This window comes from Eptatretus burgeri, chromosome 3 (genome assembly GCF_056783735.1).
Source record: "Eptatretus burgeri isolate ZD-2024b chromosome 3, Ebu_testis_v1, whole genome shotgun sequence".
Lineage (NCBI taxonomy): Eukaryota > Metazoa > Chordata > Myxini > Myxiniformes > Myxinidae > Eptatretus > Eptatretus burgeri.
In genome coordinates this window covers 85,727,095-85,754,307 of record NC_140963.1, presented here as the reverse complement: position 1 = coordinate 85,754,307, position 27,213 = coordinate 85,727,095, and the positions used below count along the sequence as shown (strand labels likewise).

The 27,213-nt window shown below is 44.4% G+C and overlaps 2 protein-coding genes across 3 annotated transcripts in view; both read right to left on the bottom strand.

The window, feature by feature from the left end:
* LOC147030365 (protein Wnt-10a-like) overlaps nt 1–4,148 on the bottom strand; it is a 49,054-nt gene extending 44,906 nt beyond the window's left edge. Inside the window, exon 1 of the mRNA XM_085874336.1 lies at nt 4,037–4,148. Within this exon, the coding sequence (XP_085730462.1) occupies nt 4,037–4,100 (64 nt within the window). The 5' untranslated portion in view covers nt 4,101–4,148. The remainder of the gene's footprint in view (nt 1–4,036) is intronic.
* On the bottom strand, nt 4,072–26,113 carry SNAP47 (synaptosome associated protein 47). 2 transcript variants are annotated; one of them, XM_085874334.1, is made up of 5 exons: nt 25,992–26,096; nt 23,391–24,457; nt 17,088–17,209; nt 14,994–15,169; nt 4,072–4,204 (listed from the first exon to the last, which is right to left on the bottom strand). In XM_085874334.1, exons 2-5 carry the CDS (start codon nt 24,409–24,411, stop codon nt 4,201–4,203), a joined length of 1,323 nt encoding a protein of 440 aa, XP_085730460.1. In that variant the 5' UTR covers nt 24,412–24,457; nt 25,992–26,096; the 3' UTR covers nt 4,072–4,200. The 2 variants fall into 2 exon arrangements, with proteins under 2 accessions (XP_085730460.1, XP_085730461.1); XM_085874335.1 differs by lacking the exon at nt 4,072–4,204 and having other exon boundaries at nt 13,810–15,169; nt 23,391–24,373; nt 25,992–26,113.
* Nucleotides 26,114–27,213: the final 1,100 nt, after the last annotated feature.

Below are 27,213 nucleotides of genomic sequence, written 5' to 3'. Positions count from 1 at the left end.
GCTCGGTTACGCCGGATCCGACTCCATTCATGATAGCGACTCGATTCAGACAAAGTCGGCCGAGGGTGTGGTTTCCCCGGTAGTTGGACTGCGTGAGTACTGAGGTAAATTGGAATTAGACAAGTGGACCCTACCTCACGCCGTCGAAATATTGGCGATCACGGTCATCTAAGTGACCCGTGAACTTTCGGAGTTGTCCGAGAGTCACGACCTAAATTCCGGGTGTTCGGTGGGAGACGGCTCCACTGCTCCACCTAGTGGTCACTCATCGCCACCGAACCCCGGCCCACAACACTATCACCTTTCCATATTTATCCAACGTCATTAATGTCCTCCTAGAACTAATGTCCTAATGTCGAAAGCACATTTGACTGGGATAGAATTATTGTGAAACTGGTCTGCTGGTTGCATCATCAGCGAGGTGCTGTACCCATCCATGCTTGCCATTTTGGTGGAATCATAATCCATTTAATGAGAAAAACAAGCCTTAATCTTTATGACGTCACTGTGAGATCTTCCATCGATATCCACCGAGCCAAGAAACGACCCCCATACTCCATGACGGACCACTTCACGTGTGAAGCACCAGGTGTGACAGTTTATAGTCGGGGTCTGGAGTCCATGACTAGTCAGCACAAAAACGAGGGTGCTACCTCGAAGCTGCCTAACAGACTTGAATTCAAGCCCAACCAAGGTGATACACAAGACCCAAGAAGTCCAGAGCGACGAGAAGAAGCCTTGTCGATCGTATTTGCATGGAATGGCTTCAACAATCCGATCACGAGTGAACTTGGTGTTCCTTATCGGGTCAAATCGGAAATGTTTTGTTGAATCATTTTAGTTTTAACAGGTCAGGACTCGTCATCACGGGATGACTCTGCAGTCATGTGTCAGGAGATCCTAGAAACAGCATACAGGGCTCCATATTGATCCATTCTCTGGACGATTTAACATCGTTGCGATTTTGTAATATCTCTACTGTGTAACACACAAACCGCAAAAATGAACATTCCGAACCCACACCCCCAGCAATGACTCGCTCGCGGTTTCTTTCGACTTTCTTTCTTCTCAAAACAAAGTAAAACTGTCCGAGGCTGCCATGTGGCATTCCAAGGACAATGCGAGATGCATGAGAAATGTTGCGTGAGTGGCAAACAGCCTGCAGGTTGGGCAATGAGCAGGGAGGTAAGGTGCGTGTAAGCCAAGGGTCGAAGAGGTGGTAAGTGCGGTTCTCATAACGACGTTTGAAGGTATAATCCTACGAGTCGAAGAACAAAGAAAATTATTGTTTAATATCATTTAATATGGATGTCAGTGTGATGGTTCCTCGACTGCCAGCACAATCCATCAATTGTTCAGTGTGATGGGTCTTGCACTGTCATTACAATCCACCAATTGTTTAGTGTGATGGGTCCTGAACTTGCATCACGATCCATTAATTCTTCAGTGTGATAGTTCTTGTACTGTCATCTGAATTCATCAACATTTTGTTCGTGTGATGGGTCCTGTATGAGCAGCACAATCCAATAATTGTTCAGTGTGATGGGTCCTGTACTGTCATCATAATCCACCACTTGTTCAGTGTGATGGGTCCTGTATTGCCATCACAATCCATCAATTGTTCAGTGGTGTGATGGGTCCAACACTAGCATTACAATCCATCACTTGTTCAGTGTAATGGCTCCTGTACTGCCATCACAATCCATCGATTGTTTTGTTTAATACCTCCTTTACTGCCATCACAATCCATCAATTGTTTAGTTTGATGCCTCTTTTACTGCCATCACAATCCAACAAATGCTGAGTGTAATGGGTCTTGTGCCATCGTCATAATCCATCAATTGTTCACTGTGATGGGGCCTTAATTGCAATCAGCTTTGTCGTGTGGGCCGTATGGATGTTGAAAGGACACGCAGAGATGTGCTGCATGGCAACATTGCAGATACTCCTCCACCAATTGGAAGACCTATCATTTGGTTCAAAGATCTCTCTGCAAAGTCCACCTGAAGTCTTGAAGTACAGTATTCACAATCTGGGAGGAAACTGCATCAAAAGGTTGTGTCTGGAGAACAGCAATGAGCACAGGTGCTCAGTCTGCAGAGTTATTACGTAAAGCAGAAAGAGGTCAAGAGAGCTGCCTGCCATTACCCACCCAATGACCACTTCTCCCTGCAGTCACCAACACAGACAGTTCGTGTTGGTTCAATGAGCCACGCGCGATGATGTCGAAATATCAACCCAACCAGAAGCATGTACCAACATCCTTTGAGATGAATGGATGGCTATGTATATAGGAGGAGTTTGGAAGAGAAGAGTAGGGTGGGAGGAGAGAGTGAGGGGAACGTACAGGGGTGTGCGGATCAAAATTCCACCATATTTGCGTACCTAATAAATAGATAACCACTTCACAAATGACAAGTCTATAAGTAGACAATGGGTGAATCGACACAAGACAGTACAAAGGAAGTTGAACTTGGGATGCCAGCATCGTGAAGCATAGGTTCAGGTCGGAACACCATAATAGGCAGATCCATTTTAACAGCTCCATCATGAATTGCCTCTGGCACCGAAGGTGAAGGAGGTGATGTTTTCACCCCTGTCTGTCTGTTTGTTTGTGTGCAGGATATCTCAAAAGGTTGCAAACGGATCCGGATGAAATTTTGAGGACAGGTTGGGCGTGTGACAAGGAAGGATTGATTCAATTTTGGTGAAGATCCGAATCCGGATGTGGATACGGCAATTATTTAATTTTTTTAAGTGATTCTTTGCCATTGATAGTGCGAAACCGATATAGAGCATATCTCAAAAAGTTGTGAATGGATTCGGATGAAACTTGGTGTTCATGTTGGGCGTGTGACAAGGAAGAATTGATTCAATTTTGGTGAAGATCCAAATCCGGATCTGGATACGGGAATTATTTAATTTTTAAAGTGATTCTTCATCATTGAGAGAGAGGGCCAAAAACGATATAGTGCTGTGTCACATGATGTTTCAAAAATGTATTCGGCCTGATATGTTCTCGTGGATCAGACATTATGTGGCGGAGGTATGCGCTCCACCGAGTGCCTTTCTAGTTGTAAACATGTTTTTGTTCCGACATGAGCACGTGGTTAAAATGAAAAGAACATGGTAAAAGTATGAGAAGCAACATGTTTTTGGCTCAGTTCGGATAATCCCGATGCGGTGGCGTTCCACACAAACCCACAAGGCAGGCTAAACTTGGGTCATGCATACTTTGAAGTGAAACGATCTGTTTGGGAACACGTTCTGTACAAAGTTTGTACACAGCTTGTTAACACCAAAAACTGCCACAGATAATCCAGGCGTGACGTCACAAGGTGGTATCCGTGAAAGGTGTTGGATCCAGTGCAACGTTGGGAAAGTCGATGTGAACGCAAAAGTCATGAAAGTAAACGTCTGTTGAGGTTCAATTGCATTCCGGAAAGAGAGCCATGAACTTAAGCGGACATGTTGCGGGAGCGACGAGGAAACCGCACGCACCGGATCTTTGGATGGCACATTGGCAGGAAAGCATTTGTGATGGCAGACGGGCCCCCGAAGTTAAGCATTGGTTGGTGATCTGGAGAAAATTTCTGATCCATGGTGTGATGAACTGCATTTGAAAAATGTTTTACGTTCAACTCGAGTGCCAGCAAGACCGGCTGTCCACATCGTCGTTTTAAGACCATGCTATTTCGTGCCAGGACAAAATGATGAAATTCCATGGATCGATGAAGAGTCCACCGTGAACTACTTTATTGACATTGGCATTCCTGGTCTAGAACTGCTTTAGTGGTTCGATGAAGGTTTACAATTAATTGGCATCAAATGGTGTTCAGCCCAGACTTGGTTTTATAAAATTTTGTAATGTATGTATCTATATATGATTCGGGTGGGGTGTGGGGTGAGGAGGTTTACTTGGTGAGATAATTTTCCTGAACACCAAAAACAAGGAGTACAGCTTAGATGGTATAGAATAGTGTACGATGATCGATATCAATTCACCCCTCCCTTTGGCAGCAATGGCAGCACATACCTGTAGACAGACGTCGTTTGCTGTGCCTGTGCTTGTAACGTGTTGCAACGTGCATGGTGCACATGTCAGCCAGCAGGGGATTGAAATGGAGGAGACGATGGAGGTGAGGTGGAGGTCAACATGAATAGGTGGTCTATTGATCAAACACCACGCACTCGCACAGCTCACCTGGAACATCAGGAATGAGTCACAGGGAGGCGTTTCACCACAAGCACCACATAAGACCATTCACTACAAGCCTTTTGAGGAGATCCTCACAAAGGTTCCACCGGTGCACGAGTTGTCACCAAAACACCCTTCAATTAATCATGTACCAAGGAGTACAGTTAATCATGTAAGGAGCAAGGAGTACCCTTCAATTAATAATGTACCAAGCGTGGCTGGCATGTACCAAGGCCTACACGAGGACTAATATGGGCGGAAGAGTAGAGGCACAGTGTACTCTGAAGACCCTTGGGTCCAACGACTTCTACTACAAATGTCTTTAACAGTTGAAATCACAGAACCAATCAATTTGTTTCATTGAAACTTACACATCATGAAATTATCCATGCAAAGTAGGGCTCACCATTGATCAGCACAATGTTTTCGACAACAATTTCAATTAATTAATTAATTAATAACAATTTCAATTGACGAATAAGCTCAACAAAAAAACAAATATTAACACCACCAACAGCACTCCGTACACAAGCACACAATCACGCATCAATGCTCAAGCTACCGAAAAGTCCTGTCAACATCGTAGTACGCTTGCTATTTTTCGTAGTACGCTGGCATACGTCGTAGTACGCTGGCAGACGTCGTAGTACGCTGGCAGACGTCGTAGTACGCCGAGGTGTTAGACAAATTTTCCATGCTTGAAATTTTTTGACGTATGCCAGCGTGACTCATACGTTCCGCATACGCTTGGCCATAAGTTGTAGGCACGTTACGCGATCGTCGACACGCGTTACTTGTACGTTACTCATAAGTCGAAACACGTCAAGGTAATGGTTAGTGTCAGTGTTCCAGACTCCCTGGTTTTTTTTTTCTTTTCTTTTTTTTTTTCTTCGGTATGACGGTGATGTTGACACTTCGATTTCGAATGCGGTTATGATATAATATAATTAATAGGCTTCCGCTCAATGATTTAAATCATAACCTCACTAGAAATCGAAGTGTCAACATCACCGTCATACCGAAGGAGAAGGAAAACAAAACAAACAAAAAAAAAACAGCGAGTCTGGAACACTGACGCTAACCATTACCTTGACGTGTTTCGACTTATGAGTAACATACAAGTAACGCGTGTCGACGATCGCGTAACGTGCCTACAACTTATGCCAGCGTATGCAGAACGTATATCATACGCCGAGTACGTCGAGAAATTTTCAACATGCTGAAAATTTCTCGACCTACTCGGCATATGACGACATATGCGAGCGTACTACGATGTCTGCCAGCGTACTACGACGTATGCCAGCGTGCTCTCAACGTATACAAAACTTACCCATAACGTATTCGACGCGTGCCAGCTTGGTTCGGCAAATTTTTCATACGTCGGCATACGCTGGCTAAAACGTCAAGGTGTGACAGCGGCTTCACACTTCGATGTCTAGTGTGGTTATGATTTGAATCGTCGAGCCGCAGCCTATGAATAGCCTACGCCACGTGATACACTGCCGCGCTATGCATAAGTTAGGCTATCGTTGGGCATAGGTTGTGAACGCCGACAACACGCTCAGCATTCGTTGGTACAAGTTATCGATATGTGATTGAAACGTTCTGTGTACGTTACTAATACGTTATGCATACGTCCAACACGTTATTATACACCCAAAACTTAAAAAAAACATCAATAGTTCAGTGTATGTCAGCGTTTTACATACATTTTAATGGTTAAAACGTCAAGGTGTGACAGCCCCTTAAGTCCTCCACAAGCCTCACTGTGAAAAATATATACATCCATATAATTGGCTAATGTCATCCATCTGGCTGTCTGTGTACCCCCCCTCCCCCCCCCCACCCAATGAAACAAGGAAACGTTCCTTGGAGAGAAAAAAAATAAGTGAAAGTGGCTTCAAATTAATCCAAAGCGACGGAAAAATCATATTTTTTTTTCAATCGAGACCAAAAATTGAGCCCAGGCAGTGTACAAGACAACAGATCGCTGCCAAGATCACTCGCAACTTTGTTTTTTAATTTTCTGTAAAGAAATATACCACAATATCTTTCCTGTTAAGAAATATGATGATTTTGGAATTTGGCATTACTCTATAATAATTCGCTGGTTCATCCGTCCGTTTGTGCGTAACATTCTGTTCCACCCATTAAATGACGTCATTTGGCTGCCATGTTGGTCCCATGCAAAGCCAAGGACATCTTCAGAGCTGTCATATTCACAACTGCCATGCCCTCCAGACAAGTTTTCCCTTTTCTGTAAAACTACTAAAGGGACTTAAAAGGATCATCAAATAATGAAAGGTTGGAGTCGATAGGTGTCACAGGCATTGTGAAGGTACAGGTCTCATGATTCAAGTCTCTGGTCAGTGGAATTTGAATCTATCCGAGCTATGTAACCACATTGTATTGTATATGCACATAGACAGTGAACATCTTTTTGCTTCAAACCTGGGTTGTTTTTTTTTTATTTTTGGGAGTGATTGAAGTAGCCATCTGTTTTCCTGAGTATTATCTCTTCAAACCCATGTCATTATAAGGGGTTTTGTCCTCATAAGTCGGAGAATCTCGTGACCATGTGAAAGAAAACCTCCATCATTATTTACTTCCAATGATGTGGATAAAGCAAGTCGCCGAGGCAGGCGTTACCATCCTTTGGTGGAACGTTTGTGCTGGCAATGTGATGTGCTGATACCCCATCACACCCACCACCCAAATGGCGGTTCGAGCCTGAGCGGACACCACATCAGACGCGGGGTGCTTTCTGTGCGGGTGCCGATTGACCCGAACCCAATCTGTCTTTTATGGGACGATTCATAACTAAAGCCATTTGCGACCAGGGCAACTCCAAACTCTCAGGAACCATGAGACTTCATGTGCGTATTTAATAAGTAAACGGGGAGGGAGGACAAAGGACACAAAATCATTTAGTTACACAGTTTATTCACAAAAGTAGGCACCCCGGATATCGGACGAACAGAATCTACTATCGTCCCATGTGTTAATGACGTTCTATCGAAACTACGCAAATAGGAGTTGTGGAGTGTTACGTGGAGGGGATTGAAGCCTTAGGGTTGGGAGGGGGTTGAGGACTTGCGGTGTGTGAGGGAGGAGGGCTGGGGGGGGAGATTAAGGTTTTGAAGTCACATTTTACATTGTGTGGATATTCCGCAAGTCCCTGCGAGGTATACATAATAGGCTAATGTTGTCTGTCCCCCCTGAAAAAAGGAAATGTTGATCAGAGAGAAAAAAAAATTCAGTAAAAGCTGCTTCAATATGAATCCAAACCGATTGGGAAATTATAATACAGAAAAACACAAAGTTGTACACAAGAGATTGCATCTTTACACATATAAAGTGCAGATAGTGCAACCTTTAGAACTGAGATTTACCCAAACCACTTGTTTTGAATAAATCAATATGCTGGGGTCCCACAAGGAACAACAATTGGTCCAGTAGCTTTCTGAGCCATAAGTGACTGTGACTGGTTATCCTGAAGTTTCACTCCATCAGTACATTGATCACATGACTTTTTGTCAAACTTGTCGTGACATTGAACATACCAGTCTTATACAGCAGCAACTTGACTGTGTCCAAGAATGGTCATCTAAAAATAATATGAATGTAAATACGAGTAAATGTCAAGTCATGATTACATGTTTTCAAAGACTCCCGGTGGAGGTGCCTAGTTTTCCTATCGGAGATTCAGTTATTAATCAAACTGATTGTGTTAAACTGTTCCACATCTATATGCAAGAAAACTTGAAACAAGACACTCAAGTTCAGGTCAAATCTAAAACGTTCAACAGAAAACTCTACTTTTCACAGCAATTGAAACGTTGTAAATCCCTGTCTCTGGTTTAATAACAGTTTATTCACACGTTGTTACACACTTTGGAATTGGTGTCACCTGCATGGTTATGTGGCTTAACTCAAGTCCAGAGGGAATGTTTAGAGAAATTGAAATGGAAAGTGTTTCGTATAATTCTCTCCAGTGACCTTTGTAGAACGAAACCTTATGGAGGCATTTGCCAGGTACTTAATATTCCTGTCCTTTCTGAGGATGTTGGTGGTGAGGATGTTGAGGTTGTGGAGAGATTCACTTACCTTGGCAGTGATATTCATGTCTCTGCTGGCTGCGAGTCAGAGGTCAATAGACGTTTGGGTCGGGCCTGGGGAGTCATGGATTCACTGGATCACGGGGTGTGGCGCTGCCGGTACCTGTGCGGGAGAACGAAAGTCCGAGTCTTCAGGTCCTTGGTGCTTCCAGTGTTGCTCTATTGATGCGAGACTTGGACTCTGACCAAGGATCTGAGATGGAGACTTAATTCCTTGGGTACCAGGTCTCTTCGGAGAATCCTTGGCTATCGCTGGATGGACTTTGTGTCCAACGAGCGGTTGCTGAGAGAGACTCAAATGAGATTTGTTACCTGCATAGTCCGTGAGCGTCAGCTGCGGCTGTATGGACATGTGGCTCATTTTCCTGACGCTGATCCTGCTCACCAGATTCTCTCAGCGAAGGAGTCTCGTGAGTGGAGGAGGCCAATGGGCCGACCACGTGCCTCGTGGTTGCAGCAGGTTGATCGGCACCTCAAGGAGATGGGGATGGGCCAGGCATCTGCCTGGGGGATGGCCAGACGGAGGCCCCAGAGTACCGGTGGAAAGTGGACGCAGAGACGCACTGCTCTGGCGCATGCTCCCATACCTGACCTGACCTTTCTGAGAGGCTCGAACAGCTCTCCCTCCATTTTGGCAATGTACTCATAAAATTAAACATGCTCGGAGATTGCCTTCTCCCAGCGAGGAACAATAACCTCAGGGACTCTGATATGTTATCTGCTATGAGATGTCGAACCAACCGCTAACAGTGCAGTCCCATCCCCTTTTAACCTCCATTTTCAAGAAGAATTGGATGAGGTCCTCGTGGTCAACATGAGTTTGGTGTCTCTTGTGTTTTGCTGTATTATAGATCTGTGATTTTTTTAAAATCCCATTTATCCAGTATTTCATGGGTGAGGTGGTTTTCTTTTGTTTTATTTGTGCAATACAGTACTTGTAATTTGACTACTTTCATCCCATGGCTGTGAAAGTCTTTTTGAAATAAACCAATTAATTGTTATTATTAACCATAAGTTGTAACTCATTTTACTCTCTTCTTTTCTTTAAGTGCCAGGTGCATACAACAACTCAAGACATTCCTTACTAAACCTCCCATTTCTGAGCTCTTTTCACCAGCACAGGAATAAAAGGCTCCTTTTTAATTTTTTTGGATTTTTACCACGGGCTTCTGCTCGCAATTAATTATTGGAGGTGGGGGGGGGGGGAATTACTTACAGCAATGTTAATGAGAAATTAATTTGCACAAGTGTCACTCCGCAGTTTCCCACAATGCAATGTGGCTTCGTGGAATTCCGTTACATTTCAAAAAGTCTTCTCCCTAATCACAATATCAATCACAGAGAAATGTCAAACTGTTATGAGAGTAATGCAAGGAACTGACACAGGAGGCCATTTGGCCCATCATGCTTGCACCATATCAACTCCACATGAATTTAATCTATCAACTTTTAAACTGAGCCCTCTGAATTGACAGAAACGTGCGGCGGCTGCAGAGAAACTGAGGTGGCCTCAGGGAGGCCCTACGCCGTTTGGCTATATTTTACAGGCCGTAGGGGCGCCGTGGAATTATAGCGCGGAGTTATAACTTTTTTTCATTTCTACGTTCGCCGTAGCAATTCGACAAAGCCAAGCTATGACGTAGATGTGTTCCACGTAGGGCGTATGGTGGGCTCGCGCTATTCGTGCGGCTGCCGTAAGCTCTTCTCGATGAAAAATGAATTTTCCCAAACCCCAAAAAATTACGGCGGCCGCACTATTTCCACAGTCGCCGTACGGTGGCCTTGTGGTCTGTGTGACTACCTGCGGGCAACGCAGGGTCGACGCACGGTTCCCCTAAGCCCGCCGTGCACCTACGTACGGCCTCCGTGGCAGTCTGCATTGATTGTGGTTGATATCAGTTGCTCAGTGGGTATATATATACCAGTTCTTTTTTTACTGAAATAAAAATATACCAGTATATATAACTGAATACACTGTAACTATAATATACCGTGGTGCTGCCAGAATCAGAACGCCCCATTGTTTGAACAAATTGGAATCCGAACAATTTTTTCAAGAAAATTTTGCCCTAAAAACCTAATACATTTAAAAAAAAACCGAACACAACGTAGCATTCATGTTTGTTCACGTGTCTCCCCCACCTGTTCGAGCCGCATCTTCGCGCTTTGTTCATTCAGTACGTCGGTGGGATGTCCTTGTGAAAGCATCTCTCGTGTGTCGATCGATACTTTAGGCCTCAGTCACATTTGCTCTACGGCGAGGATACAGTGGCCGTACGCCCTCTGAATTGACAGAAATGTGCGACGGCCGCAGAGAAACTGAGGTGGCCTCAGGGTGGCCCTACGCCGTATGGCTATATTTTACAGGCCGTAGGGGCGCCATGGAATTATAGCGCAGAGTTATAACTTGTTTCATTTCTACGATCGCCGTAGCAATTCGACAAAGCCAAGCTATGACGTAGATGTGTTCCACGTCGACCGTACGTAGGGCGTACGGTGGACTTGCGTTATCCGTGCGGCTGCCGTAAGCTCTTCTCAATGAAAAATGAATTTTCCCAACCCCCAAAAAATTACGGCAGCCGCACTATTTCCACGGTCGCCATACGGTGGCCTTAGGGCCCCCATGCGGTCGCCTTGTGGGCACCTTGAGGCGAACTTGCGTCTGCCTTGAAAATTATATGGCCGCCGCAGGGACGCCCTAAGGTCACCGTGCGACATCAAATCAAAGACCGTATGGCACCCCCACGTTTTCGGTCTCCACAATTTATAAATACACCGTGCGTCTACCCGAAAAATAAAAACATATGTGACTGCTACATTGTGTGACCGTGGAAATACTGCGGCCGCTTTATAATTGCTCGTGCCCGTACATTTTGTAGACCCTCCGGCCGCCGAGCCAAATGTGACGGGCCTTACCTCGTGTTTTCACCTTCATTTGTGATGTTTGTTTTTTTAATCATCTTGTGTTTTAATTAATAACAAAAAAAGCAATCCGATCACGTGGTGTGACGGACTGTCGGGCAAGGATTTAATTTCACAGAAAAACCGGTGGTAATTTGGAATATCCATGATTACGTCAGCCCGATGCATTTGATGAAAGTGATTGTGGTTCTGTGGGCATCATGTTCGATGAGCTGCCCCGGGGGCAGCGCTCTCGCAGAGTGCGCGAGCGATCGGAACCCAGGATGGAGCTCGAGCCTGTGTGGGCCTTTGGATGTGGCGATTGTACCAGTTTACATACCATACACCAGCACCGAAGGTCATTTACTCATCCTATTTTACCTTAAACATGGGTAATGTCAGCTTAAAGTGTCTTGAAAGTGGGTTTTCTTTGGGTCCACGAACGGATTAATTCACTTTCCATTATTTCTTATTGGGAAAATATTTTTGGAATCCGAACTTTTTGCAATCCGAACAGCCTCCTGGAACGAATTAAATTGGGATTCTGGGGTCACCACTGTATAGGCCAGTGTTTCTCAACCATTTTACCCTTGTGGAACCCTTGAAATAGTTTTCATGTCTCAGGGAACCCCTGTATAAAAATTATTATATACCATTAATATCTAGCTCTTATATTTTTATCGTAGTTCACGTGGTAAATATAATATCTTTTTTTTCGGATACCTGGTTTAAGGAAAAAATGACCCCCTTTTTGTCAAATTTATTGGCAATGACACAGAAAGACCACGTCATCAGTGGTGACGTCATCACGTACAGGCCATGTGCCGTGTTCAATGACGAGTCGTTATTCCGGGCGTCCATAGCGCATCGTGCTTCGAGTGGGTGACGTCATCACGTACAGGCCGTGTGCCTTGTGCCGTGTTCAATGACGAGTCGTTATTCCGCGCGTCCATCGCGATTCGTGGTTGTTATAGTTGTTATCATATAACATTCCTTATGGTTGTTATAATTGAAAATAATACAAGAGGTTGAAGCCTATTATAATAACCAAGGAGTTTCCAACAATATGCCATACGTGTATAGTAAAATTTCGAATATTAAATCAAACAAAAACTACTCAAAAATACATTAGCCTATTTATTACTGTTTCTCGCGGAACCCCGAGCGACCTCTTGCGGAAGCCTAGGGTTCCGGGGAACTCTGGTTGAGAAACACTGGTTTAGGCAAACACTTATACTCCGATCTCTATCGGTAGCGCACGGTCGACGCAGACTGCCACGGAGGCCGTATGTAGGTGCACGGCGGGCGTAGGGGAACCGTGCGTCGACCCTGCGTTGCCCGCAGGTAGTCACACAGACCACAAGGCCACCGTACGGCGACTGTGGAAATAGTGCGGCCGCCGTAATTTTTTGGGGTTTGGGAAAATTCATTTTTCATCGAGAAGAGCTTACGGCAGCCGCACGAATAGCGCGAGCCCACCATACGCCGTACGTGGAACACATCTACGTCATAGCTTGGCTTTGTCGAATTGCTACGGCGAACGTAGAAATGAAAAAAAGTTATAACTCCGCGCTATAATTCCACGGCGCCCCTACGGCCTGTAAAATATAGCCAAACGGCGTAGGGCCTCCCTGAGGCCACCTCAGTTTCTCTGCAGCCGCCGCACGTTTCTGTCAATTCAGAGGGCGTACGGCCGCCGTAGAGCAAATGTGACCTAGGCCTCAATAGGTATCTTTAAAACCAAGCTGATACTTCAGAGTTCATTCAGGGAGACACACAATACAAACTGACAAGGGCCAATCAACACTTAAAAGCTGAACATATACACAGCATCCTGTACAACCCTTACCTCTATCGAGAAGAGAAAACACTTCACTTGGTCAGAGCCTATTATATATACATATATATATATATATATATATATATATATATATATATATCCGTTGAGCCATCATAAATACACTTATTTAAAAGGTTAATCAAAGTGATATACTTAAAAAAAAAAAAAAAACATATTGACCAAGGTGACAAATGATAGACAGAGTATAGGCCTGCACGATTTTTGTCAAAATGGTTCGAGCAACCTCGATCGCAGCTTCTCAGTCTCCACTGATCGTCATGTCGTATTTGATCAACCCACAGCTTGCGTGGTTTTCTATCCTGTCTCCTTTTGTAAAACCTCTTGATATTTGCCATTCCCACGTTGATTTGCTCAACCTAGGTCCTACGACATGAGAGAAATCCCAATCATTTTTCCTTTTCATCCTGGGAATATTTCTTGCCTTGCCCTCCACCAAGTTGTCTTCCTTGTTAATCAGAAAATGAAGATAACTTGGTGCTCCGACAAGCACTATTGCATTCTGGGTAATCACTAAACCCCAATTGAGGCTCAATGGATGCATTTTTAGCAAAACGTGTTGATGTATCAAGTCAATAAAGGACGAAAAACAAATAAATCAAAGTGATAATTGCTCATCCCACCCCCATTCATTAGATAATAATTACACTCCACACAATGATAAAAAAGAAAGGGGAAATACACCTGGGTGTTCACCTGGTCGAGGATGGATAATAAAACCAGGGAACCACTGGTAAGTTTGGACGAACCACAAAATATTTAATGGAGAAGAAACTAAATACTTATGGAATTTTATTTAATGCAGTGAAAAAAAAAACTTTGGTACATCATCACGGGTGATAAAGGTTGTGGTCAAGTTTCATCGAAATTGTGTGTCGTTTCTGAGAAAAGAGAAAATACCTATTTTGGGGGCAACCCCCCTTCCCCATAAACCCCTTAGACCCCACTTTTTTAATGCCGTGAACAAACTTTGGTACATCGCGGATGATGAAAGTTGTGGGCAAGTTTCAATGAAATTGTGTGTGTGGTTTCAGAGAAGAGAGCAAATACATATGTTGTGGGGGAGGGGGGGGAGCAACCGCTTCGTAAACTCCCTCTGTAGACTCCTTCAGACCGCAATTTTTTTAATGCCGTGAACAAACTTTGGTAGATCACGAGTGATGAAGGTTGTGGTGAAGTTTCATCGAAATTGTGTGTGTGGTGTCAGAGAAGAAATTGCAAGTGTTTGTGGACGGACAGACAGACGGCACGCCATCCCATTAGCCCCCCCCCCCCCCCCGAACTACATTCCAGCTGAGCTAATAATATGAATACAACACTAGAAATAGATTAATAATACGAAGGGAAATACGCCTGGCCTCATTAAAAACATTTTTTTTTGAATTCCCAACTCCTGCATCAAGATGCTGGACTTGATCGACGACGATCAATAAAACAAAGTACAACAGTCAGTCAATAAAAGTGCGAATAGTGGCAAAATAGATCAAAAAAACAAAAACAAACAAACAAGCAATTAATCTTCTCCCAAAAACGTGTCATTTTGAAGATCATCCAAGTGGTTAAGACACAACATGTACTGTAATTCACAGTTCACACACCATCTTTCTGGCAACAATTTTTGCCATAAATAAAGCACCGACAGGAGAAGAGGAAGCATCTCTGTTTCAGATTTTCAGATCTGTGGAGATGCAACCACATATAACCTTTCAATATAATATAACATATAACCTTTCTCAGCATGTTCAAGCACTCGACTCCGATGGGTCACAGGAAGCTTAGTGAAGCACAAAACGAGAATCCCCATTGAAAATGCATGTGATATCATCAACAGGATGGCGAAACAGGGATGTTGTATATAAATCAGGGGCACTTGCACAACGGACAACCCGGTGGATATGAGGAATAACAAGTCAGTCACCAAAAGCGCCAACGTCGGTTACCACCACCCTCGAGAAGGTGTGCTGCCCGCTGGCTCGCTTCGTCTATCCTCGCCGTTGTCAGCACGGTCTTGTCACAAAGGCGGCCTAGAGATTCATTCTGTCGTTCAACCTCGGTTTGCACATCTAAAGCCAGAGCCTTTTGTTGACCCAGTACCTGAAACACAGGGATGAGAAAATGAATTGCTGTTGGTGAACGAGGATGGGGGGGGGGGGGAGTGGAGATATGAGTGAGGGGTTACAGTCGTTAAACTGCATATTTAAAATTATAATGAAGCTTTCGGCCAAGTTTAAATTTGTGATAGAAAACACAGAACATCATTCCACTAAACGCAGTGCTAGTTGTTACGCTTTTTCCCCAGTGTCAGTCAGCCTGCAGGCATTAAAAGCGTTTATTAAAATACCAGTCCTCTTCCCTCACCCCAACCCACCCCCTCCCTCAGGAAAGGAATCAATCCATGGATGTGATTTGGGCTTACCGTCCATCATCAGCACGAAGTAGGCAAATGCGTTCATGGCTCCATAACAGATGAGAAGTGAATTTTTAAATATAATCATACATGGGATGCCAACCTTTTGGGGAGGGGGGGTGGTGGGAGGGATTCACTTTGTGCTGATGACAATCAAGCCTGAAATGCATCCGTGGATTGATTCTTTTTCCGAAGGGGAAGACAGCCTGTCTGGCATTGCCACAAGCACGTATTTCTGTCTCAAAGTGCCATTGGCAAGATAAAAGAAGCTTTAAAATACAAGGCCTTTGGCTAGGCCTGTGCACTGTTTGAATCTACAATACATGAAGTGTACTTTAAGTACGATGGCTGTATGAAAAGTCATGAGCATCAGTGGATTCCACATGCTTGTGCCGAATATAGTAGAATACGAGTTATTGGTGACATCTATCTATCTATCCACTCCAATATAAACACAGGCTCAGCGCATGAACACCACTGGGGTTCCCATAATCCATTGAGACAAAATGGCTGTCAACGACATATCGTTTCGCCAACATGCAGTGATTGAATTCCTCGTGAAGGAGAACTCAGCTGCAAATATCTAAGGCCGATTGAATCAGGTGTACGGAGATGCCTGCATGGGTGCCAGCAGTGTCAAAAGGTGGGTGAAACACTTCGAAGATGGAAACACAGGCGTCACCGATCAGCCACGCTGTGGCCGGAAGAGAAGCGTCATGACTGAACGCAACAAGCAGAAAGTTGATGTGCTCATCAGTGAGGACCAAACCATAATGATTTGGGAGATCACGGCACAGCTTGGCATGGGACACCATGCCGTACCGGATATGAGAGCCACCTTGGGATATCAGAAAGTTTGTTCCCGTTGGGTTCTGTTTGCTTATGGAGGAACACAAAAACACATGCCTGGATGTGTCATCACAGTTGCTTCCACGACATGATGCCGAGGACAATGACTTCCTATTCTGTATCATGACTGGTAATGAAAGCTGGTTCCACCATTTTGACCCAAGAACCAAGCAGCCTTTGCAAAAAGTGCCTGATGAAAAAAAGCTGTCAGCTTAGCTTTCAACACGACAACGCAAGTTCAACGAGATCTCACACTGCGTGTCCAATATTGGAGTAAATCTCAAAGAATGGCTGCGAAGTGCTCTCCCACCTTCGTACAGTCTGGACTTGGCCCCTTGACCATCTGTTCGGGCCCTAGAAAGCTAACACGAGAGGCCATCACTATGAAAATGACGAGGCAGTCCAGATCGCCATGTGCAGCTGGACGTATTTCAACCGCAGTGGGACGTTAAAGCTCATACAACGCTGAGAGAAATGCATGGATCGTTCTGGAGATTTTGTCTAAAAGTAATGTTGTATCTCTAGTAAATATGACAATATCAGTTTTTTTTTTACATGTACCTTTGTTGTACTGTACAATAAGCGTGCTCATGACTTTGTGCACCCTCATACTTGCTCGATTAAAAATTGGCCATCCCCAATTCGAGGAAGTATCTCCAGTGAACCACTGAACATTAAAGGAAAAAATACTCCATTTTGAGAGTCAGTTGGTTCAATCACAGGAGTAATGTTCGACGCGTGATGTTCAACGCTTACCTGGCCGATTGCAGCTACATCGTCTTCCGAAACAGCATGCTGTGCCTGCACCTGCTGCAATGAATCACCCCCTGTACCTGCATCCGAAGGCTTCAGTGATGCCAAACTCATGTGCTGGAACGCTGCAGCATAAGGTGTCATTGTTAAAACAAATGCACTTCGAGAATTAAGACATGTATAATAATTACAGGCCTCAAAACAAGGTCGAGGGACCTTTGTTATCATGGAAGGTAAATTCAGTGAGAGTTCGATTTTGCTGGTTTAATTGCTTTCACAGGTGACCAAGTCTCTGGTCCACAATTGATCGTGACATTTGGCGTGCCACTATGTCAGCAGATTGCATGTTCTACAATACGAGTGGATGCTTTTGGTTTAGCAATTCAGAATCATTCATTCATTCATTCATTCATCAAGCATATTTTGCATTGGCTTGTGATGCACCTTTTCCTTATTAGTATATTAACCAGAGAGTTGGTGTCAAAGCCACCCAATTCTCGCCTGTTTATACATTTATCGTTTTTAAAAGACTAGTCTAATAATATTTTTATAAAGCATTGCAGTGAAGTCTGATCCAAATAATTTTAAAGCAATACATGTATTTGTATATTGTAATCAGTAAAAAATAGTGGTAGATAAAAACATTAGAAAGGAAAAAAAACTTTAACGTTGATGTGCTACAAAAAAGTTAAGTTCAAAACAGGTCAAAAATTTTTTTTTAATTGAAATTCTTTTTTAATTTCAACTTCACTACATCAATTATAATATACCCCAAAGGAACCTCCATGCCAAATATCAGCATCCTAGTACACATATTAAATGAATGACAAGCTTCTAAATAACTTGCACCAAAAACTTTAACATTGATGTGCTACAAAAAAAAGTTAAGTTCAAAACGGGTCAAAATTGTTTTTTAATGAAATTATTTTTTAATTTCAACTTCACTACACCAATAGTATACCCCAAAGGAACCTCCATGCCAAATATCAGCATCCTAGTACACATATTAATGAATGGCAAGCTTCTAAATAACTTGCACCAAAAACTTTAAAATTTTCACGCTGACACCGGGGGTATCGCTATAACTCCCTGTTCTTCGAACAGGCAAGCTAAAAACTGCTTTTAGTCAGGGTAAGGTCTGTGGATGTTCACAGACCAAACTCAGGATGTTCGATACCTACTAACCACTACACGTTCTTGGAGCAGAGCTTCTCAAAGAAAACAGGAATGATTTAAACATTGATGGAAAATGCTGGGTTTTTGTTTTATTCATATTTATTTTGCCTTGACCGTACATTTTATTGAGCATAAGACTCTACATCGCCCTTTGAATGGGATCGCCTTTGAACCCAAACAACCAACAATCTCACACTGTCACTCCAGAATGATCGTCAACCAAACCCACCTACCTATTTCCATGGTCAGTCGCTGGTACTAAGTCTCTTCTTGGCCTCGCAATCAGCCATGACCTCTCCTGGGCTTACTATTGTAAAAGGCATTCCTTGAAAAAATAATAATAATAATCGGAATAACCAATAGCCTTTGCCGCAAGCTCAATGGAGTGTTGCTCTCCTCTCTGGGCTGGTGCTCCAACATCACATCTCACCTGGAGTCTTTGGTATTAATAACTCAACATCATTAACATTTCTTGTGACGAGGCTGAAACACAAGTCCTGTTGCTCTCACATCGCAGACAGGTTGGTGGCTTCACACTCTCCTGCAGTCTAGCTCCCTCTGCCCGCTCAACTTATCAACACTCGCCAACTCCTCCAGTATGCACACATTCATCCAGTTGTCCCTCCTGGTTAGACTTCCAAAATCAAGGCTGACTGCACACCTCACCTCTTTTCTCCAGTTTGTGGAACTGCCTCCCAGATGTGGTTTAATCATATTCTTCCCTCCTTGGCTTCAAGCAGGTGATGCACTGCCATCTCAGTACCCCTATCTTTTCTACCCCCATTAACCATACTTCACCCAACCCTCTTATTTGCAGGTTACTATGTTTCTCTTTCTCTCTTTGAGAGTTCATTAAATCCCTTGCTTGCTTTGTCCAGGCAGCCTCACAGTCAGTACATTGTCATTCTACCCTGTCACCTCTCTTTCATGAGCCTCAATCTTGTATAATACTAAAGATCAGGCTGTTTTGTCATTGTATTATTGAAAGTCCAATGGGGGGAGGGGGGGGTTATTTCATACAACGTATTTGAAATCTTAACAAGAATGCTTCCTATGACCCAGATTGTGCTCGGAATTTGCTGTTTTCCTCTTGAGAATACATAATACAACATTATAATTTGAGACGTTTGTGTGGGTTCATGTCTTTCTGAAGATTGGGGAGGGCGGGGGAGTTGAAGGGGTGGTGGGGGAGGGAAGAGAAGAAATATTCAGAAAAACATTTCAAAATAGAGTGGTGTCTATGATTTGCAGCTCAATAAAACCAGGGTGTTTGCTATGATAGCCATCAGAAGACTATTGTAAACAGATGTTATGATACCATGTACTGTTTTACTGTATCATGTGGAATGAGTATGATGCACAGATGGTGATCGTTGGAAGCAGTTATATTGCTGTGTCAACATTTACATCCTTCGACTCACATTTTCTCCCCATGAATTGTGGAATTGCACCTCAATGTTAATTAATCATCTCGTGAGCTGGTAGGATAGCTGAGAGGCATGCACACTCATGTCTGAGCTGTCTAACCTGGCTTCGAATCAAGATCCGAGATATAAACTGCCAGCCTGGTGTTTCGTATGTCGGGCGAAGCATCAATGTGTGTACCATCCGTCGGAAGGATGTGAAGCCAGAGGACCCATCTACCAGTACTGGTGGCTGGTGGACGTTAAAGACCCTATGGTGTCCTTCGTGAAGAGTAGGTGAACAATCATCGGCACCATGGCGAAATCACAAATTCCTGCTTTAACCCACAGTGCGAGGGGAGTGCACTTCCAGCAATGATGCAAACCAGCAGCCACATGCACACAAAAAATTCATGTACGAGCTAAACTTCAGGAATGGAAACTTCATATAAATTGCAGTCAAATAACAAGCATGATTAATGGATGAATCAAATCAATGCGATCAAGTTGTAAACATCTGTTTGTGCTGAGGACACATTGGAAATATCATGAGTGGGCCAAGATGACAGCACCCACAAAAGAAAGAAAGATCATAAAAATTCACTGAAATTGAATTTTCTGTTTACAATGGAGCCACGATGGGCCAAATGACCTCTTCTGTGTCTACGTTTCCTTGTTGTATTAGTTAAAAGAAAAAGAAAAATAAAAAAAACAATGAGCAGATATTGTAATTCAGTTGAATGGAAATTCCACATCAAAAGGTTAAATAAATAGTTTTAATAACAAAAATATACTCGGTTATTATTAAAATTCACTTATTTCCCATTGCCTTTGCCAATGTAATCCAAACAACTGTTTAAACGTTGTACTTTTAAAGGAATGCTTTCAATGTGGAACCGACGGATAATATCAAAATCCGATATTTATCAGAAACATGTTTTTGGAAATGTGAAAGAAGTCAGCGATGGCTCTGCAAGATGTTAACGGTAACAGAATGGGTTAGTTACGGACCCACAAACTTAGCCGCACAAGAAAGCTCTCGACAGACCAGTGTGATAATCACATGGTGTTATAAAAGCTGTTGTAAACTGGAGAACTTCATGGTTCTACATTACCCCCACGTTGTCATGAGAAACAAGGATGAGCGGAAAATTTGATTAGTTGTGATGACGTAAAATGCTTTAACATTTTGTCCAAGTTCTGCTAAACGGAAGGGTTTTTGAAAGTGTTAAAAGGGTGGTTTGTGTTCCGAGGAGGTTTGAGTATATAAATGAATTTAAATAAAATAAATATTTTTAAAGGTCATCGAAAAAGGAGGGTTCTGGAAGTTTACTGCGGTTGATGCAGCGTCTTTTACACCACCTTATTTAACACGTTACATTAGTTATCCGTACCCGCTTGTGTCCTTTATGACATCCTTAAAAACAGCTCGGTTGCTGTTTATAATGATTTCCAATTTTGTTTGATCTCCAGACAAGCAGACAGAGTAAAAAAAATATATATATATCTCACTCCTCTCTGTGCACGTGCGATCGGGACGAATTCAGAGCCAAAGTACTGCGAAACTGCAGGTTTGTTACCAATTAGTGTTCAAAATATCACATTCAATTGAAATCAAGCTGTTCCTCGATCATAAACCGACGTTTGTAGACAGGAGTGAACAAATTGCTCGACGCCGCTTGCTTTTCGCTTCGCGTATGTGGGGTAACAACCAGTTCAGAGCCAGTGCCCTCAAGAGTGAAACAAACCAACTTAAACTGTGCAGGTCTTCAAAGACCCCCCCCCCCAGAATGAACGACAACCTCCAATTTCTGACCAGACTTAATATGCACAAATGCGTTGTCCTTCGATAACCACCTGAAGAGAGGGGCCACCCATTAAACGCGACCGGTAGCGTCAGCAAATTTTCTCAATATTACAAGCAGACAACATTTGGTAAATTTCAGGACGATGGGTTTTTGGAAAAGCCACTTGCCGGGTAAGTGCACCACAGGATTTATCGTTCAACGGTACTAATGTGCCGAAAACAGGTGAGGTGAACATCGTGCTTGGTTATGTTTATTTGTTTTCAATATTCATTTCCAAAATGTGCTGAGAAAACAAAACAAAAAAAATACACCCGTGCGGGAGTGACGGTCATCTCTGAGAGAAACAAGCATGAGTTCCTGTTACTAGGGTGTAGTGTTCTCGGGTCAGGAGGGATTTTTGGCCAAATTTGAAGTCACGTGACGCGAAAACGAAAGCGAAATATGAAAATCCATCCCGACCAAATTTAGATATTGTCCCATACATTCATATGCCACAATCAAATTCAAGATCGCTTGAGAAATGTAGGAGGAGATAGATTTTGAAAATCGTCATTTTCAAATTTTTTGCCAACTTTGAAGTCACGTGACACGAAAACCAAAGCGAATATCGAAAATCCGGCCCGACCAACTTTAGATATCGTCCCATAGATTCATATGCTACAATCAAATTCAAGATCGCTTGAGAAATGGCGGAGGAGATAGAATTTGAAAATCGTCATTTTCGCAACTTCAAAGGCCTCGTGACCTTGACCTTGACCTTCGGTGACCTTGAAAGTCATACCATCGTGTACGTCTCATCGACCTCTATCAGGATCACTAATGACCAGATCTCCCGCTTCAACTTCATTGTGAACGGACAGACGGACGGACGGATCGTCACCTCTCCTCTCAACATCCATATTATTCGGTCATGCTCGAAGAAATGACCTAAAAATCATCAAATACCATATTCGACTTGCAAGATAAAAATGTCCATTATCAAATAAAAATCTGATGTATAAATTAATACAATGTATTACAAAAACTGAAATTGAGCCCATCATTCAAAGGGTAAAGTAGATGTCACCTGTTATGAGAGGTCATCTTGTTGGGCTTGGCAGTTTGGGGGGGGGGGGGTTGGAGGGGTTCGAGGGGGAAGGGGAAGGGGAAGACAAGATTCATTGTATCCCATTTGATCCCAAGGTAGGGAAGTTTGTCAAGTTACAGGCAGACAATGGCCTACTCATTTTGAGTGATAGTGTGGTTGTGGGATCGTTCACATCCACAACCTAAACACAGACAAAATCCACAATGGGCATTGTGACCAAATCAGGAGGGCATCTCATCTCGGTGTTTCACAGGCTTCATCAATGTGTTTGCCGTCCCTCAGATAAACCGGGTGTCCCATCTGCCGGCATTAGTCGGTGGACGTTAAAGATCCCACGGTGTCCTTTGCGTAGAGTCGGCGAGCTATAACCGGCACCGTGAACAGATTACAAAAACCTGCCCTAACCTACAAAGGGCACTGCATCAGTGGCACGGCCAAGGCCTCAGCTAATCGATAATTACCCCACAGCCTTCTGCTGCATTCAGAAGAAGGAAGAAGAAGTGCATCTTTAGAGATGCAACACCCTCTTCTAGCACTAGATGGATATAGTCGATAACCGGTGAACTCAGAGGCGACCTCCAACAGTACACAGAGCACATCGTTATGGATAGCGAGAGAAAGTGAAATTGGATCACGATGAGCAATACCAACAGAAAGACAATGACAGAAAAAAGAAGAACAAAGACATATCCAGCATACTGGACTCCTCCCAAAGCAAGAGTCTGCAGCAGTTGTGTGGGATTACAAAAGCTTACATCAATGACCATTATTGAAAAGTTTCATGCTTAGGGTGTGCAGATAACGAAATGAAGGAAATCAAATCAATACCCACCACTCCCCCATAAACCGCGATTGGAATCCTCAGCATGAACATCCTCCTCTTCATCCCAGCCCGAAAAGCGGTTTCTGTACTGCATCCGCAGAACAGCTGCAACGTCTGGCATGGTCGCGGACAGGACACGGAACACAACATCGGGACGGCCCAGCTGGCGATGCTTCACCGTCAATTCATACGGGCCTTGTATTTCCAACTCGTCAACCTCATTTCGTCTGAAGGCGTGCACGGTTTTGCCTTCACCATCCCGGACCTCCAGCCCCGACGACAATACGGCGAGAAAACCAGGCAACATCTCCCCGGTTCGTCCAAAGCAGTAAGTAGCAGGTACTTGGACTATCGAGGTTTGTCCAGACGTCGGTACCGTCTTTGTACAACTATCCAATTCATCCTCAAACTGCATCCCCTCCTCACGACTTCTTCCAGGCTTAAGCCAGTTTAAAGACCACCACGGTTCCTCAAGCTGGCCCAGTAATGTACCCGCTACCTCCATGTCCCCCTCAATATTCTCCAAATTCTTCCCGATACCATCCAGCTGTTTGCCCTGCCGATGCAGAGCACGCGTTGACTCCACCAGGCGTTGCTGCGATCGCTCAGCCAAACCGAGCAGTTCCTTGCCACGGGTGGACGTCGGCTTGCGCCCAGACAGCCTCCCTGATCCACCGAGAAGTTCCGCGCGCCAGAAGTGCTCAAGGACGTTGTAGACCGTGTCTCGGCTCGGCCTAATCGATGAAAACCAGTGAGTTGCAGAACCAGGACCGGACAAGATCATGGCACTGAAGATGAGACCTGTTGTTTCTCGTTTCATTCCGGAAATGTCTCGAAGGTGCAAAGAGAGAAGTGGTGTGACAGCGTCATCGGCAGAGAAGCACAGCGAGCCAGGCATCAGTACGAGTCTCCCACGGACCCAGCGCCGACTGCTTGGCAGGTAGTATGCGACCTGCCATGTGGCTATGGCCTCTGCATTCATGTTGTGCCGTCTGAAATGGGACACGCAGAGGTCTTCATTCGATTCCATGACATACAATCAATACGATACTTCGCCTCAGGACTATTCCTTGAACCTGTCAGACACAAGATGGAGAAACAACACAAACCGAAACGGGAAACTGGGACACAGTACCCTTGTGTATGTGAGGGCACCGATGGCCTCAAGGGATTCAAACTCAACCACAGTCAATCCTTCCACAAATTTTCCCAACATCAGCACCATTCCACTGCTACTCAAAGCACGATACCACACTGTACACGGGACTATGCACTGCACTGTACACGGGGCTACGCGCTGCACTGTACACGGGACTACGCGCTGCACTGTACAGGTAGAGCTGGAAAACGCCGCCACACTGGTCACGTGGCTGCTTTGTACAAGGAGCACTGTACATGAAGTCACGCAATGCATGGCACCACTGTACACGGCTCCGTACTGTACATGGCTCTGTACTGTACATGAAGTCGCGCAATGCATGGCACCGCACTGTACACGGAGTCGCACAATGCATGGCACCGCACTGTACACGGCTCCGTACTGTAAACAAAGTCACGCAATGCATGACACCGGACTGTACACAGAGTCGCACAAAGCATGGCACTGCACTGTACACGGAGGGGTGCTGTACACAGCACCGCACTGTAGACGGAGTGGCGCTGCACACGGATTGGTGCTGTACATTGTGCCGCACTGTACTCGGAGTGGTGCTGTACACGGTTCCACACTGTACACAGAGTGGTGCTGTACACGGAGTGGTGCTGCACACGGCACCGCACTGTACACGGAGTGGTGCTGTACACGGCGCCGCACTGTACACGGAGGGTGCTGTACACAGCGTGGTGCTGTACACGGCACCGTACTGTACACGGAGTGGCGCTGTACACGGTGCTGCACTGTACACGGAGGGGTGCTGTACATGGCACCGCACTGTACACGGAGTGGTGCTGTGCACGGCATGGTGCTGTACACGGTGCCACACTGTACACGGAGTGGTGCTGTACATGGTGCTGCACTGTACACAGAGTGGTGCTGTACATGGCACTGCACTGTACACGGAGTGGTGCTGTACATGGCACCACACTGTACACGGAGTAGTGCTGTACACAGAATGGTGCTATACACGGCGCCACAATGTACACAGAGTGGTGCTGTACACTGTGCCGCACTGTACACTGAGTGGTGCTGTACATGGCACCGCACTGTACACATAGTGGTGCTGTACACGGCACCACACTATACACGGAGTGGTGCTGTACACGTCGCCACACTGTACACGGAGTGGTGCTGTACACGGCTCCGCACTGTACACGGAGTGGTGCTGTACACAGCTCCGCACTGTACACGGAGTGGTGGTGTACACGGTGCCGCGCTGTACACGGCATGGTGCTGTACACGGCACCGCACTGTACACGGAGTGGTGCTGTACATGGAGCCACGCTATCCATGGGACCGCCCTGTACAGTGTACACGGCATTAGTGCTCACGCTGTCAAAACTGTTCCACAGTCGATGATTATGGGTGGAATAATAAAAACGATTCCTAAAGACAAATAGTAAAACCAAAGTGTAAGTGTAACGATAATTATGATGAAATGAAGACATATTTACCGGACAAGTAGCGGATCATTGACAGCGGAAGTCACCCCGTGAGAGGATAAACCGATGATACCGTTTGCGAGTTAGTGTAGCGCCGACTGGCGTATCTCGTGTTACTACAAGGGGTCGGAGGAGGAGGAAGAGGAGGGGGTGATGAAGAGTGGAGATGATTGAGATGTGACATGATCAGGGAGAGGACAAAGAGGAAAGGATGAGTACAACTGTCGGTAAGTGATGTCTAAGTTTACACACATGAATTATGAGATCATAAGAAAATGGGGAAAATGAGAGAAGGGGTACAGGAAAAAGATCGGAATACGAAGAAATGGGGAACAGGAGCTTGGAGAAGGATTGATAATAATGAACGAGGGGGTTGGATTCTGAGAGAGAGTGAGAGAGTGAGAGAGTGAGAGAGTGAGAGAGTGAGAGAGTGAGAGAGTGAGAGAGTGAGAGAGTGAGAGAGTGAGAGAGTGAGAGAGTGAGAGAGTGAGAGAGTGAGAGAGTGAGAGAGTGAGAGAGTGAGAGAGTGAGAGAGTGAGAGACTGACTTTTACGTCCTTTTATTAAAAAAGTATAAATGATAAAAATTCAATACAACAAAGCAAAGGATTATATACAAGAGTGAAAAAAAAAGAAGAGAAGAAACCAATTCAATTTTCAAGTAATTGATAAAGCATTGATAACAGTTTCTACGCAAGGAACACCCCCAAAAAATACATTAGAGAGAGGAGAAGAAGATGATAAGAAGAGAGAAAGCAACACAGGCTCCACACGTACCGCCGGAGACTGAGCAACAGTCCCTTGCGTTTGCACGTGCGTGCCAAGCGAGAGAGAGAGCGAGAGCAAGAGCGAGTGCGAGAGCGAGAGAGAGAAACTTCTCCCCTTTGTTTCGAGAAAATTCAAGTTTCACATGGTGAAGTATGTTCGTACAAGCATCAAAATAAATAACCAGGAAAGGAAGGGGTAACAAAGAGGTAATATTAAGTTTATAAATTGATTCTTGGAGCACCACCAACCATGCTACATTAGGATTGTTTCACACCAAACCGGTTTTTAAATAAAGTAGGATCTTGAGTTTCAAACTCAAAAAGAACACGCGACGTAACCAATGCTTTCAGAATAGTTAAGAGTTCATCAGCGAAAACATCAGTGTTCTGCAATTTTCGCTTCCTCGATAAATAAATGGCAAGTTTTGCTTCAGAACACAAAAAGTTTGCTAAAAGACATTCATTTTT